This window comes from Syzygium oleosum, unplaced genomic scaffold (assembly GCF_021117445.2).
Source record: "Syzygium oleosum isolate NSW1041296 unplaced genomic scaffold, Sole_v2.1 Sole_v2.21, whole genome shotgun sequence".
Classification (NCBI taxonomy): Eukaryota; Viridiplantae; Streptophyta; class Magnoliopsida; order Myrtales; family Myrtaceae; genus Syzygium; species Syzygium oleosum.
The window spans coordinates 5,801,500-5,815,433 of record NW_026607505.1 but is presented as its reverse complement, the minus strand read 5'-3'; the positions used below and the strand labels follow the sequence as shown (position 1 = coordinate 5,815,433).

At 42.9% G+C, this 13,934-nt stretch overlaps 2 protein-coding genes across 7 annotated transcripts; both read right to left on the bottom strand.

Moving 5' to 3' along the window:
* Positions 1 to 3,178: 3,178 nt before the first annotated feature.
* LOC115671038 (uncharacterized) lies at positions 3,179 to 7,237 on the bottom strand. Of its 5 annotated transcripts, none has more exons than XM_030592491.2 (8): positions 7,097 to 7,237; positions 6,850 to 7,005; positions 6,349 to 6,467; positions 6,118 to 6,200; positions 5,324 to 5,445; positions 4,888 to 5,052; positions 4,014 to 4,107; positions 3,179 to 3,661 (listed from the first exon to the last, which is right to left on the bottom strand). In XM_030592491.2, the coding sequence occupies exons 2-8, from the start codon at positions 6,872 to 6,874 to the stop codon at positions 3,457 to 3,459; spliced, it is 813 nt and encodes a 270-aa protein (XP_030448351.1). In that variant the 5' UTR covers positions 6,875 to 7,005; positions 7,097 to 7,237; the 3' UTR covers positions 3,179 to 3,456. The 5 variants fall into 5 exon arrangements, with proteins under 5 accessions (XP_030448351.1, XP_056176926.1, XP_030448348.1 ...); XM_056320951.1 differs by having other exon boundaries at positions 7,090 to 7,106; XM_030592488.2 differs by lacking the exon at positions 7,097 to 7,237 and having other exon boundaries at positions 3,179 to 3,355; positions 3,453 to 3,661; positions 6,850 to 7,083.
* A 499-nt stretch (positions 7,238 to 7,736) lies between these two features.
* On the bottom strand, positions 7,737 to 12,126 carry LOC115668934 (DNA repair protein recA homolog 3, mitochondrial-like). 2 transcript variants are annotated; one of them, XM_056320948.1, is made up of 8 exons: positions 11,850 to 12,126; positions 11,575 to 11,632; positions 10,944 to 11,161; positions 10,711 to 10,798; positions 10,144 to 10,325; positions 9,727 to 9,873; positions 9,149 to 9,283; positions 7,737 to 8,388 (listed from the first exon to the last, which is right to left on the bottom strand). In XM_056320948.1, the coding sequence occupies exons 1-8, from the start codon at positions 11,904 to 11,906 to the stop codon at positions 8,005 to 8,007; spliced, it is 1,269 nt and encodes a 422-aa protein (XP_056176923.1). In that variant the 5' UTR covers positions 11,907 to 12,126; the 3' UTR covers positions 7,737 to 8,004. The 2 variants fall into 2 exon arrangements, with proteins under 2 accessions (XP_056176923.1, XP_056176924.1); XM_056320949.1 differs by having other exon boundaries at positions 10,153 to 10,325.
* Positions 12,127 to 13,934: the final 1,808 nt, after the last annotated feature.

Sequence of the window (13,934 nt, the reverse complement as noted above, 5' to 3'; positions counted from 1 at the left end):
GTGATACTAGGTCACATATTTGAGATCGGATGATCTTTCAATCTTCCGTCTAGTGATCATAGGAATTAAACTTGTCGTTCAGATCGGATGATCTTTCAATCTTCCGTCTAGTGATCATAGGATTTAAACTTGTCGTTCGGTATTACCGCCAATGATTTCATGACTTTAGAAAATCGAGAAATACATTGTGCATATGTGACATTAATGAAATGTTCACATATGTGATTTATGGAACTAGACACCTAGTCTCCACTATGGCCAAAAATCTTGGGGCCATACCTAGTACTTCAATTCTCCTAATTTTAGAAATTAGAATGCAATTTTTGCATGGAAATAGACACTTGTCCATTAATCTTGACACCTCACTCTCACATGCAAGATTGAGCCAAGTGTTATTAAGTTTATCACAAGTGGCAAATGACATGCAAGATTGAGCTTAAAGGCTTTTATGAAGACTTGAACATGAATCACTCTCTCTCTCTCCCTCTCGGCCGAATCTCTCTCTCCATTGCACTTCATTTTCTCTCAATCCTCTTCACCCAAGAGCTCTCAAAGATCAAGCACTCAAGTAGGTCGAGATTTGGATATCCCAATCAAGCTAACAAGTAAGTGAAACTACTAAGTTCAATGCTATTTGATCTTATTGCTTCTTGGAGAATGAGTGTAGTCTAGGCATGGCAACCCTCTAGTTTCTTAGTTTGTTGAAACTATGTTAAGAATTGTCCATGCATGTGAAACTAAGTCCATGTTTGTTGTCTCTCGGCTCATTGGAACTAGACGTAGGCATGAAATGATCAATGGCTCTCTGGTTTGTGCTGGAAATGGCGGAAATTGTGCTATGTTTGGTGAATTCTGGGTGCTCAGCTTGTGATTGAGTTTAGAAATGTTGTTGCCGTGAGACGGTGCTAGATTTCTAGCCCCAAGTCCACGATTGCATGCTGAATTGGGCTTGTTCGTGTGATGTAATGCAAAATAAAATGCATGAATTGTGTGAAAAGAAATGATGTTAAGAGACAACGAACCATGGAAGTCCGGACAGTGAACCGGAAGTAACCTCGCGAGGACAATGAACCGGTGTAAGGCCCGTTGGTTCGATTTTCAATGCTCATTTGGAGAATGCAAATACCTTTAGGTGAAAGTCATTTGGGAAATACAAATGGCGTTTGGTAAATCTTTGAAAGCCATTTGAGAAAATGCAATTGTGTTTGGTTATTTTTTCCAAATGAGCTTTGAGAGGGTTTTTTTTCAAAAAAATACTCTTTGAATGAACAGCTCCAGGGCTACAGCCCGACGAGCGATCCGGCGCCGGCGTGCCGTCGCGACCGGCGGCCGTCCTGAGGTCGCCGACCAGCGGCGGTCGCCGGTGCGAGCTACCGCGTGCGCGCGCGACCCAGCGACGCCGCCGGGTCGCGCTACCTCGCGGCGTCGCCGGGTCACGCGACCGCGTCCGTCGCTGAGGTCGAGCGACCGCGGCGGTCGCCGGTCGAGCGACCCGGCGGCGGGTAGGTCGCGCGACCCGCGACGCGTGGGTCGCTCGACCTCGGCCGCCGAGGTCGAGCGACCAAGGCGACTCCGAGGTCGGCGACCCCAGCGCCGCCGGTGTCGCGCGACCCGGCGGTGGTCGCCGGGTCGGGCTAGCCCTCGGGCGGCGGCGCCGGCCGCCGGAGCGCGAGGAGAAGATGAACAGCCAGGAATGTACCAATTGCATTTCGAAAATGAGCATTCCCAATGGACCTTTCAAGGTGCTTTGGCCAAATGAGCATTGAAAATGTGATTGCATCTCCAAAGTGAGTAAAAAAATTGCAAACGCCATTTGCATTTGCCAAGGACTTTAGAGGCAAATGAGCATGGAACAACCAAACGCTAAATCCGCAAGTCGGGGGAGGAAAAGATCACAAGAAAGTTTAAGAAACAAGGCGTGTGAGTTCGTGTGCGATTGTGTGGTTTTGTGTTCGTGATGCATGCTTTGGTTCTTGTGTTGATGTTCTTGTATGGTCCAACTCGGTCCACATGTACGGGAGTCCTTAGTTGTTCTCGTAGTCGTCTCAATAGTGTTAGTATCGAGCCCTATACTTGCTTTGTCTTGGACGAATCTCATGACCGTGTGGTGGGGCATCTTGTGGTGTAGAACTTAGTTATTTCGCTTGTCGGGCTTATGTTCATCCTACTGTTTTTCATATACTTAGCATGCACGTTACGGAGTGCCCATTTACTTCGAGGACGTGGACATCCCTGAGTCCACCATGACGTTCACACGGTGCACGGCTACTGTTTGGGTCGATATAAGGCATCCGGGATCCGGTTTGTGGCATGGTATATTAACCTTGACGGCAATCTCCTCAAACCCCTTCGATTTGGGATGACAGCGACGACGATGAGTAGATAGGTGAGTCATCATGGTCTATGGAGTTTTTTTTGTATAAACATATCATTTTTTGATGAGACGAGGCAGTCGGGTAGAGGAGTATAGGCATTATTTGGCCCCTCCCAGGCATTTGTTAATAGTATTTTGATATATGGAAGAAAGATGTGAAAGTAGGAATGTAATGACCCTGTCATGTGAATATGAAATGAAAATGATATCATACGATACTCGCGCCTTGTCTTGATAAGCTGGACACGAACGATTATGAAATTGGCTTCCGCTTGCGTAATTAAGAGAAAAGATTAAAGAGCACGTATTAGTAATTGACGTTCTGGAGCATCACATCAAATCTCCTAGAATTTCTGGAACATTCTTAGAAGTTGGTGAAACGGTAAATGTATCGAATTCTAGAGTCTTCTCGTCATAAGTGTTGGTAGTTGGTGGATGAAGAGATCCCATCTCCACCTAAGATCGAAAAGGCATCAACGGTTGTAATAATAAGACCTCCAATGTAAGTAGGGTTACTCTTCCCTCATTTGTATCCATCCAAACATTTCAGCAATAGAAACATTCCCTCCCAAAGCTTCTCTCTTACTTTCTTCCTATCCGAGCAAGCTTCTCTCTTACTTTCTTCCTATCCGAGCAAGTGAACGAGCAATCGATTCTTGAGAAGAAAGTTTGGTGTCACCGATCCAAACAATCGGCCCGACACTTTAATACAACATTGTCAATATCACATGACTGTTTTTGCAAAAGCTAAGACTACATTGCCGATAAGACTCTGAAATGCGGAAAAAGAAAATACTTACATAGTTAAGCTAGATAGAGATGAATCACCATTATAAGAATGGACAATTCATAATAGTACAATTAATGCTCGCATCACGATTCTCAATAGGACAAAGTAAGGAATATTAACTTCCAATAGTGCGCTCATATTTTGGCTATCTTCAGTTGCATCGCAAACGATTTTGCATGGTACCTACACACCTAAGTTGATAATCAGGAATAAGTTGAAAGCCTTGACTTTGCTATCTCATTCGTAATGCGAGCAAAGATCTTCTCTGACAATCAGGCACGAGGCTACCTCACTATTTGCTGGATTTCTTTCTGTCCTCCTCCAATGCTTGCTTTATGAAACTCGATACAATAGGGGTCAACTCTGCCTGATGTAAGGTATAACAATGATCGGCTCCTTCTACAATCTGCAGCTTGTGATTGGGTATGATTTTTGCGAATTCTAGTGCATCCCCTACTGGGATAATTTCATCAGCAGATCCATGAACCGTCAAAACCCTGTATCAAAGTTTCAGTAATCATGTATGGTAGAAAATAACCTGCATTTCTTTGCCTTATAAACAAGCTGGAATATGAAACAGGACATATTCGTCTGGCATCCTTTATAGCTTTACGTTCTGGGACAGGGCAGTAAGGACCGAAAGTAGTCTCATAACAGCTATAACAGCTCTCGGTTACCAAATAAAACAGTAAAAATGAGAGGCTTCATCTTCACAGGATTAAGTTATTTCTTCGTCCTATTAGGATGAATTCATTGCAAGGATTTACTAGAAATCATCATTAGAAATCAATAAGTATTACGAGACAGTTATTAGAATAGTATCATCATGTACCATCTAGAAAATATTACCTGCAATTTTTGTCGATCTTAAGACATGCTTCGTGCATATTGGTATTTAAGCGATCCGTCATACTTTCGTGTGTAACACGATAAATAATAGTTCCTGCAAAAAGCAGAAATAGAACTTAGAAGAATCTGTGACGATTCCTCATGCCCACATTAATTCAAGGATGGAAATGCCACACATCAAACTTACCAACAAATTAGCCGAGTTCATATTTAGTTTTCTCTATCGACAAATTAAGAATTATTGTTTCTGAATTCCAAAAGGAAACTAATTTGCCATTGAAGTCACTTCTTGACAAAGGCAACGATGAAAGAACCAACAAAGCTAGACCCCATCCTCTGTGGAAAAACCAGGGTTCCCATAATTCGCTCAAACAGCAGCGATTGGCAAAGTTTACGTGCATTCCAATTTGCGGTTCACCAGCGACTTGGAATACTAGATTGGTGTTCCGAGCATTCCAGATGAAATTAAGGAAGATAAGGCACGCCATAATCTATAAAAACATACTATGTATAATTTTTTTTACCAACTACATACTGCCTATGATTTGACGTGCTCTTAAAACATACTATATGCGATTTGACTGTAAAGAGGAGATAAACACATAATATATTTAAATTACTCAAGTTCAAGCTTTAAAAATGTTCCAGATCCAAGTGTTCGATTTTCGTTATGGAAAAGTGTTCCTAAGAAGCCTATCCCCTTTGTACCACATTCGAAAACGTAATGTTCCACTTTCCCCTCTTCGTTGCACATACGAAATTGAACCGCGAACTAGGTAACACTGGGAAAAACTCCTAGAAAGAAAGAGTGCCACTTGTTTCGTTCAAAAAAAGGAACAAATGTAGAAGGTGCAAGTATTCGATGAATGAATACCTGATTTATTCTTAACATCAATGAATCCATCCTCCTTAATTCTTTGCATGATATCTTTGCCCAAGCGATCTTCAATTCCTCCCTTCAAATCATAACGGCCAGAGACATTGACAACATTATGTATATCATGATACTTAGAAGCATAAAGAAGAACTACACCGCCTCCTGCAACAACATTAGCAAGACGTATTCAAAACTTGAGAAGGTCAAATAAATTAATTGACCCCAGCTAATTCGCCAAGTGAAAAGATTTGGGCTGTTGTCTATCATGCAGATTTCACATATGTTCGCACGCATTTGGCAGGCATGGATGTATATTTTTTGATACACCAGGAGGCAGAAGCAAGTGCACATCAAAAATCCATTCAAACTATGGATGAGCTATTCCCTCCCCAAAAACAGAAAAATCAAAGAAACTGTTGGTGATTTCACAAACCTTTGCTATGCCCCACAATTGCACTGGTCACCCGATTAGCTCCATTGAAGTGCTCAATAACAGCACGAAGATCATCAGCTTCTCTCCAGTAATTACTGTATTCAAACGTTCCTTCACTCTCTCTAGAAAGCACAAATTTTATAAGAGTGTTAAGGCAAAAGGAAAGGATACATAGAAGGAAGAACTGCTTTCCTGTCTAACTTGTGTCCAGTCCCCAAAAACTTACACCAAGATCAAATCAATCACCTTAGACATAACTATAAGCCATCAATACTGATTACACTTTCAGATTTGAGCATGAGTCCTAATGATCAAGACCGCTAAAATGATCAGTCTCTTAGTAGCCGCACTTTCATCTGGGCCAGATGGTACAACTACGACCTCATAAAGCCCAAATTAAATATCATAGACACATCACCCAACTGTGTTATATTGGGCAAATATTCACAGCGGGTAAGACGACCACGATTGTATGGGATTGCCAATAGTAAGAAGGTTTCTTCTGACAATGAGCTGAAAAAGAGAATATTGACAAGACCAAGCAGGGGAGGTACGGTTTGATTTTTCCATAGCTAAATGATTTACCAAGGGGAGGGAAATTAAAGTAAAGAGATGCCTAAAAGGACATTTGAAATAGCAGTCAAGCTATCCAAGTTTGAGTAAAGGAACAACAGAAAAATTACTACTAAAATTTACAACTAAAGACCAGAATCAGCATCTAGCTGAACTAAATCTTAGTACGACTCTCTCTCTCTCTCTCTCATAAATGGATTAATGAGTATATTTCAGCATACCCGTTGCCAGCAAAGTCAAAGCGGAAAGCACTAATACCCTCCTTCTCTAAAGCAGCAGCAAGATTCACCGTCGTGTCATTTTCCTGGAGAACAGGTAGAAAGAAAAAGCTCGGTTGCAGGACTTTCAATTTTACCGAGGAAAGGAAGTCGCTGTATCGCAGCAGCAAACAGTGTCGCAGCTTCTACATAATCTTATTTCTGTCATTTTCCGAATTTATAAAATCACTGCACCTTGCTAGACCGGAAGCCGTGGCAGAGGATCACAATCTCCGAAGATCCAGTCTCATGCAACAACCCCACCAGTTTCTCCCCATGCTTGTTCGGAATCACGACTCTCTGCTGCTGAACAACTGAATACAGAAAACTTAACGAGTTAATACCGCCGCTCACCATATGCACGAGCAGAATATCGACCGTAAAGTAAAAAAAAATTTCAGCACTAGATGCTGACACCATTGAGAATCAAGCATCTTCCCCAGACAACCAATGAGTGCTTCCACCCATACGAGTTCCAACACTAACCGAAATGACTTGAAAAAATATCAGTCATGCTTAAACAGATTTTCACTTCGAAACAGCTACATGATCGAGAGTTAAGAGTACCCCATCACAAAACGAGACAAGCCGCACGATGAGCACAACGTAGACGAGACCGAAATGTATGAACAGGAACTCCAAATTACTCGCATGCCCGAATGCCGAACGAAGCTCCCCTAGTGAGCTGAAGCTTACCTGAGGTGTGAGCGGACTGAGCCATCCTCAGCGTCGCCGCGAACTTTGGCTTGCTCGGCGAGGTGATCGGAGATCGGTTCAGGAAGATCTTCGGGGAACAGCGGTTCTTCTTGGACGGAGACGAAATCGAGAGCGACGGGGGGATGGAATTGAACGCTGGAGATTGAAATTGCATCAAGGAACAAGCATTTGTCATCGAAACCTGAATCATCAGCTCCGAGGAAGTAGGGGAGGGAGGACAACTTACGAGGCTTTGGTCGGCGTCGCTCTGCGTGGAAATCCCGACTCAAAAGTCATAGTCCATCGCTTTGACGATGAATATTTCATATAAAGAAAATGGAGTGGGTCTATATTCTCCTGAAAAAGGATTTAGGATGTATTTCGTCTTAATTAAGGATTTAAAGTGGTTATATTAATCTTCTGTTATCGAATTGAGAGCCCACGGTAAATTTTGTCTCGATAAAATCTAAAGCGACAAAATTAATCTCAAGCAAAAGCTCGAGCCCACTGATCACCTAATCTTCGCTGGCTGGCTTGCACGTGCGACTCACATGCTCATTCCAGCGGCAACATCTAATTGTCTGAAATTTTCCACTTCTACCCAAATTGAAGCAAGGATTCTTTGGAGGGTTCCCAAATTCACCAAAGACCAAATGGTTCTCAGTTCCCCAACATACACGAGTTCATAGCGTCTCTCCGCCGTGATTTTGATGGAAATAGAAGGCACACAACAGCTGCGAATCTTGCGAAAAATGGCTTATGCCCTTAATAACCGAAGCAAATTTTGAGCAAGTTTTCGAAATCATTCATCTTGCGCGAAACAAGCCAATCCTCAGATTAAACTCGAATTGCATTCAGATGATCAACTCCTTTCCAGCCCACAAAACTTTGACCAATCACACAACCCATGACAATATGATACACCTATAACGATACAACCTTTCCAGCAGCGATACAACTTACAAGACCATGATTGTCGCGACTTCAGATAGTAATGCTGGAGCTGCGGGAAGCACAAAGGTACCTTTACCGATTGAATAAGGTCCAACGACCACCCCAACTACCAAATGATCAGAAGAATCAGCTGTAGATAAAATATGGCAGGCAAAAAGCCATCGAGGTATTACAGTGGGAAACCTCTACATACAAACTGACTCACGCTCCAACCGCAGTAGCTGCTTCTTCATCAGTAGTTTCAGCTGAGATAATTTCTTCAGAAGATTCTCCATCCGCAGCCTCTTTATCCGACTCCTTTTCTGTCTCAACGAGAAGCTTCTCCCTGAGTTTCATCATAAGTTCTTCGCGCTCAATGTCATTTCCATTCAGGAACCCTTTCAAAGCTTCCTTGCCACGAAAACTTCGATCATTCAAAGTGTACATGGCCCCAGCCTTAGTGATGAACTTGTGCTTTAATCCCAAATCAATGATCTCGGAGATGCGGCATATCCCCTTGCCAAATTCCAACTCGAACTGAGCAGTTCTAAATGGAGGAGCTAGCTTGTTCTTCACAACTTTCACCTGTACTTGACTTCCTACAGTCTGCAAAAAGACCAGTAACAATATTCTAAGTGGTGGAAAATATGAACCGAGAACCATATGTTGACAAGAACGGAGCACCTCCTATCAAGCTTCACAAAATTATTCCCACTGTACTGGTTAACAATACAAGGATCACGAACAGAACCCACAAATATGTCCAGGCAACATATTTTGAACATTCAAATATATAAAAAGATGGAGCTGGTACTATGTTTAATTTGACTACATAAATTGATTAGCTCATTCCTATGCTTAGAGGAATGAAACCCCTGATACCTGCTGTATAGCACAGAGCATCTGGAACTGGATTTGTCCCAAAATAGATCCACAAAATAGACGCTATTAACGCACAAACACTCTTTCTTTAATCTCCAAATAGGAGTATCCCATCCTGCTTACATTAGATGCAACTAAAGTAAAACCACCGGAAATGAAAGACCATACGTTTAAGTGCCAAACTCATTTGCCACTGTATATTAAGATAAATTTCAATTATTCACCCGAAACCAAACAACACACTTCAATTTGATGGAATCATCTACATTTTTTATGTCCATTTCTGGTGGAAGTTATTAAGGAATAATGGGACTGTCAGAAATAAATATAACGCAGTAAGACACTGAATGCAACTCTTGCTTTTAAAACAATACTGCTCATTAATCATTGTATTAAGTGATTGGTCAAAGAGGAAAGATTTCCAGCTCAAATAAAGAAAAATTCAGGGATATCGATGGATCATATGCGTCAATTTGCAGGTTACCTCTTCCCCCTTCTTTATAAGCCCTATTTTCCGTATATGTAGGCGCACCGAGGCATAGAACTTCAATGCATTACCGCCACAAGTAACTTCAGTGGGACCACCAAATCCCCCAAAAGTGGAGAGCTTTGATCTCACCTGAATTGAGATGAAGCTAAAGGGTTCAGATAACTTATTGAACTAACAGCAAATATGCACGGTAATTGTAACAAAGATAAAAAAAAAAAAAGAAGGCATACACATCTAAAATCAACTGGAGTTAAACACTTATGTCATCTGGAAAATCTCAGTGGTATCTGCTAAAAGTCCTTTATGAGCCTGACCATATCTAATTGATTGCTCCAATCAAACAAGGTTGCAGTCCATGGCAAATTATATTAGCTAAACCTTCAAGCCTAATAATAAATTCAAGCTCTAACAAGCACAAGGACAAAAAATTTCACATCCTAATGGCAACGACATGGTGACTATATATACTTTTAAGGCTCTGGCACATGCAAAGAAAAGAAAACATCGGCTTACATAGATAAGGAGATAAATGCCAGCAATTATGAATCAGTTATGAGGTCTAAAGATTATACCTGATTTAAAAAGATCAAGATAGTCTGTGATTGTGATAGAGAATGACTAAGTTTGCGAAGCGCCTGGCTCATCAATCTAGCTTGCATTGCCATGTGTGCATCACCCATCTCACCATCGAGTTCACCTTTGGGGACAAGAGCAGCTACCTGACATTTTAACTGTGGCTCGTCAATCTTGTAAATGCACTCAAACACAAATATATGTGCCCATGCAACCTACACTCGGTGCAAAAGAGCGGTAAGAGATTTCTTTCCCATAGACATGCTCATCTAAAGTGCATCCAGCGAGAGCCAATTGAAAATAAAAAATTTAAAAAAAAGGTCCCCAAAGTAAACCACTGAACTTGGAAAAAGAAAGAAAACAGTCATTACAAGGAATTCTCAAGCATTGACGTTGAGACCCATAAAAAGAAGCACGTTACTTACACTATCGACAACAACGACATCCACAGAACCACTTCTTATGAGAGTATCAACTAGACTTAGAGCTTGCTCGCCACAATCTGGCTGAGACAATAGCAAGTTTTCAGTCTTTACGCCAATGGCCTCTGCAAGTGCTGGATCGAGAGCATGCTCGGCATCAACAAATACACAGTGACCTAAACAATTCAACGTAAGCAGAAGCTTTAACATCCTGTAGAAGATATTAAGTAAATGAAAGCAAATCTCGACAAAACCAGGGAGGAAGCACAATACAATTCTTTAAGACCTAAAAACACAAAAACGGCTCTTTCTTGTTATACTCTTTTAAATAAGGAAGAATCTTTTACTGTATCTGCACATGTTGTTCAAGTGGACAAGAAGGTGCCGTGGTAGCCATTCGCCACAACTAATCGTCAAAGATATTGAAAAGAACTGTGTGCTACAAGAAACTGAAAAAAGCAGAACAATGGTGGACAAATTTTTTACAGCATCAACGCACATTTGCAATGATCTGCTCGAGAAACTTTACAAAACCATCCAAAAACACAAAACAGTATTTACCTCCTAGTTTTTGAGCTTCAGCAATTACATGTAATGCCAGAGTTGTTTTTCCAGACGCCTCAGGACCATATATCTCCACAACACGCCCCTAAAGAACTCAAATACCATATCTTTTGTGAGTCTGAGGACCTACCTCTAGCAAACAGAGGTGCATCATAAATAGAGACCTTCAACATCAAATAAATCAATTCTGTAACTAACGAAAGACTGAATAGATGGCTACGAGTCGATACCTTTGGAAATCCACCAGTACCGAGAACTATATCCAGAACAAAAGAACCGGTGGAAATCACCGGGACATGTCTGGGAGAGGAAGATCGGCCGAGCCACATAATCGATCCCTTTCCGAAGGAGGAAGTGATCTGATCCAGGGCTTGTTGAAGGGCCAAGTCCTTCTTAGACAGATTTTCGTCATTAGAGTCACTACTGTCGGATTTCGATTTTTTCCTACCTTCACAACAGATAAAGAAAATTTTATTTTCTTTACAGAACCAATTCAAATAGATAGCACACAATCCGGAAACCAAACTTTTCGTTCAAAAGAAATCTCGTGCGGTATAGAATATGCACAACTGATCGAAATGGACACACAAGCAGTTAGCACTTGCACTTGTTGGAAGGTAATGTAGAGACAGGAATACTGCACCAGGCTCTCAACCAAAGTAACAAGCATATATCCCTTGTGAACAAGCTATCCCTCAGCTTGTTCACACTGCTGGGAAAAGTGACTTGTAATTAGCCCAGATTGCCCAGGATTGTCAGAGTATCCATCTTCCATGAACCATATCTCACCGAATCACATCAAAGGACCAACAGTACCAGCATTTAGAAGTCAAACCATGCGAAGAGGTCAGCGAAGCTAACCTTTGGAAGAAAAGTTACAAAGCTGGGAATACGAGCCCAAAGCCCCCGTTCTACGGCCCTGCGAAGCGCGATCGCAACAACAACAAAGCGAACGATCCAAGTGAGAAACCAAGCAGCTCGTGCAAAAAGAGTTGAATCGCACTTCAGACCGCGAGAACGCTAGCAAAACTGAAACTTCACCATCGACGCACGGCCAAAAAAAAAAAAGAAAATAGAAATCGCAGGCGGAACGAATAGGGGGCGAGAAGCAAGAAGCGCGCCTCTCGTGGACGTACCTCTAGCTGGAGCAGGTGGCGCCGGAGACAGCACGCGCCCCGAAAGAGCCTCGCCATGGCCACCGGGCGCGGGCTGCTGCGGCGGCGTCGGCGGGGATGATTAGGGCGGCGAAAGCGGGGAGGAGACGGAGGGGTGGCGGCACGTCCGGGCGGCGGGGCGGCGTCTACTGCGGACGCGCCGTCGCGGCGGCGGCGGCGGGGGCGGAGGAGCCAGTCTCGGAGACGACGGAGGGGAGGAGGAAATGGGAAGAGAGGGGGGGTGGGGGGACGCGGAGGGAGTGAATATAGGGTTCGTGCGTCTCCGCGAGGTGCGAGTTTTTTCGGTTTTCCCTCGCTTTTGAACTCCTCTCAGTCACTGGCTCTCTCTCTCTCTCTCTCTCTCGCTCTTCTCTGGGGGTCTTCGCGTTTGCGAATGTCGCCTCGTGGTTCGCGAGGGAGACGAACCGCTGCTCCGTCTTGGGCCGACGGCTCTGGATCGGGCCAGCCCGATCAGTTGGGCTCGGCCCGGACCGGCCCGGCCCATCCCATCCCTCGTGAAACGATCTCCGAAGTCTTCTTAAAAGATCTTGTTAAGGAGTGCCTCGTATAGGAGGAGCGAGTGAATTCGGGATGGGTTTTCAAGGTCCTGGAACTTACCCTGTTGGGATCGATTCCTTAAATGTTCGAACCCGGACCTACCCGATTACAAGTCGTGGGATCTACTCTGGAACCGGCCAATCCTGGGCCGTGCTTACTTGGGCGAGATCTGTAGGACATTGTTCGCGGTGGGTAACACTAGATCTCAAGCCGATGACGGCGAGTTTGAGGAGTAGATAGCTAGAGCTGACAATTTTTGACGATGAGTTACTGCATCTCATCAAGATGCAAAAGCACATAACGATGCATGGAATACCCTCGTAGACCTTATTGGCTCATTGCACGCATAATTGATGTAAAGTTCTGGAGGTCAGAACATGAACTCTTTATTCATGCCAAATACCATGAATGGAAGCCAAGGAGTCACTCTCGGAGAAGAAGGAAATTCTTTTCTTCGCTTAAGCCTTTGCCTCACAACCCTCATCAATACCGTATAATGTATATCAATTTCTATTTTAAGGTTACGTAGGTGGTCTGGTTTTAGGTTCTCGGTCCAGTTCCTACTTGAGAACCGAACCAATAGTATAGGTTCCGAAAAATATGAAATCGAGAATCGGACGGAATCCCATCAGAACTTGTAATCGAATCGAAACGGGTTCAATTCCCGGTTCTGTCGTAAAATCACCCTTAGCATCAAAGACATAGCTAATTTGAGTTCGACGCGATTTCACCTTGGTCATAATTAACAATTTTCCTCCATCGCTTTCATTGTTCCGGTAACGATATGAAAGGAAGCCGATTATCAACAGGAACGCAATAACTTGTGGATAGGTTGATAGTCACGTGTCTAGTTCTATATGTATGTAATCAAACATAAATTCCTAACCACGTCATCGGTTTCGATGTCCATTTAGATGAAAAGAGTTATTTTCGATTTATTTCGCGAAAAATAAGTAATTTGAAAAATATTTTTCACAAAATAATTATTTGTATCGCTTATAAAAATGAACGAATAAAAATATATAGACATAATTATTGTCGATAATGAAAACATATTTTATCGATCAATCATTTCAAGCGATACAAGCGATCGTTTGAAAAAAAAAATCACTTTCATCTCATTCATTTTTCGCAAAATAAATATGCTCTAAAGTGGAAAATCCTAATATCGGGGGTGAGATATGGAGAAATTAACATGAAAATTTAGGGATCAGTGCATGCTCATCATTGAACTGGTTGGTGGAAAATCGGGCCAAAATGCACAAAAGAATTGAATTCGGGGGGGCTAAATCGGAATTCACACGTTCTCGAGGGACTCGAAGTGGGTGGCGACAAAATACGGTGAGACCGAACCGACTGCACGATCACTCCACAGATGGCAACATCTCTGTCCGAAAGCTGGACGTGGCGAGGCTCCGACACTCCGTCTTTCTACATAAGCCTCGCCTCACGCGACACGCCACAGCTACTACACTCACTACACTCACCCACCCAGCTCCATCCTCACCC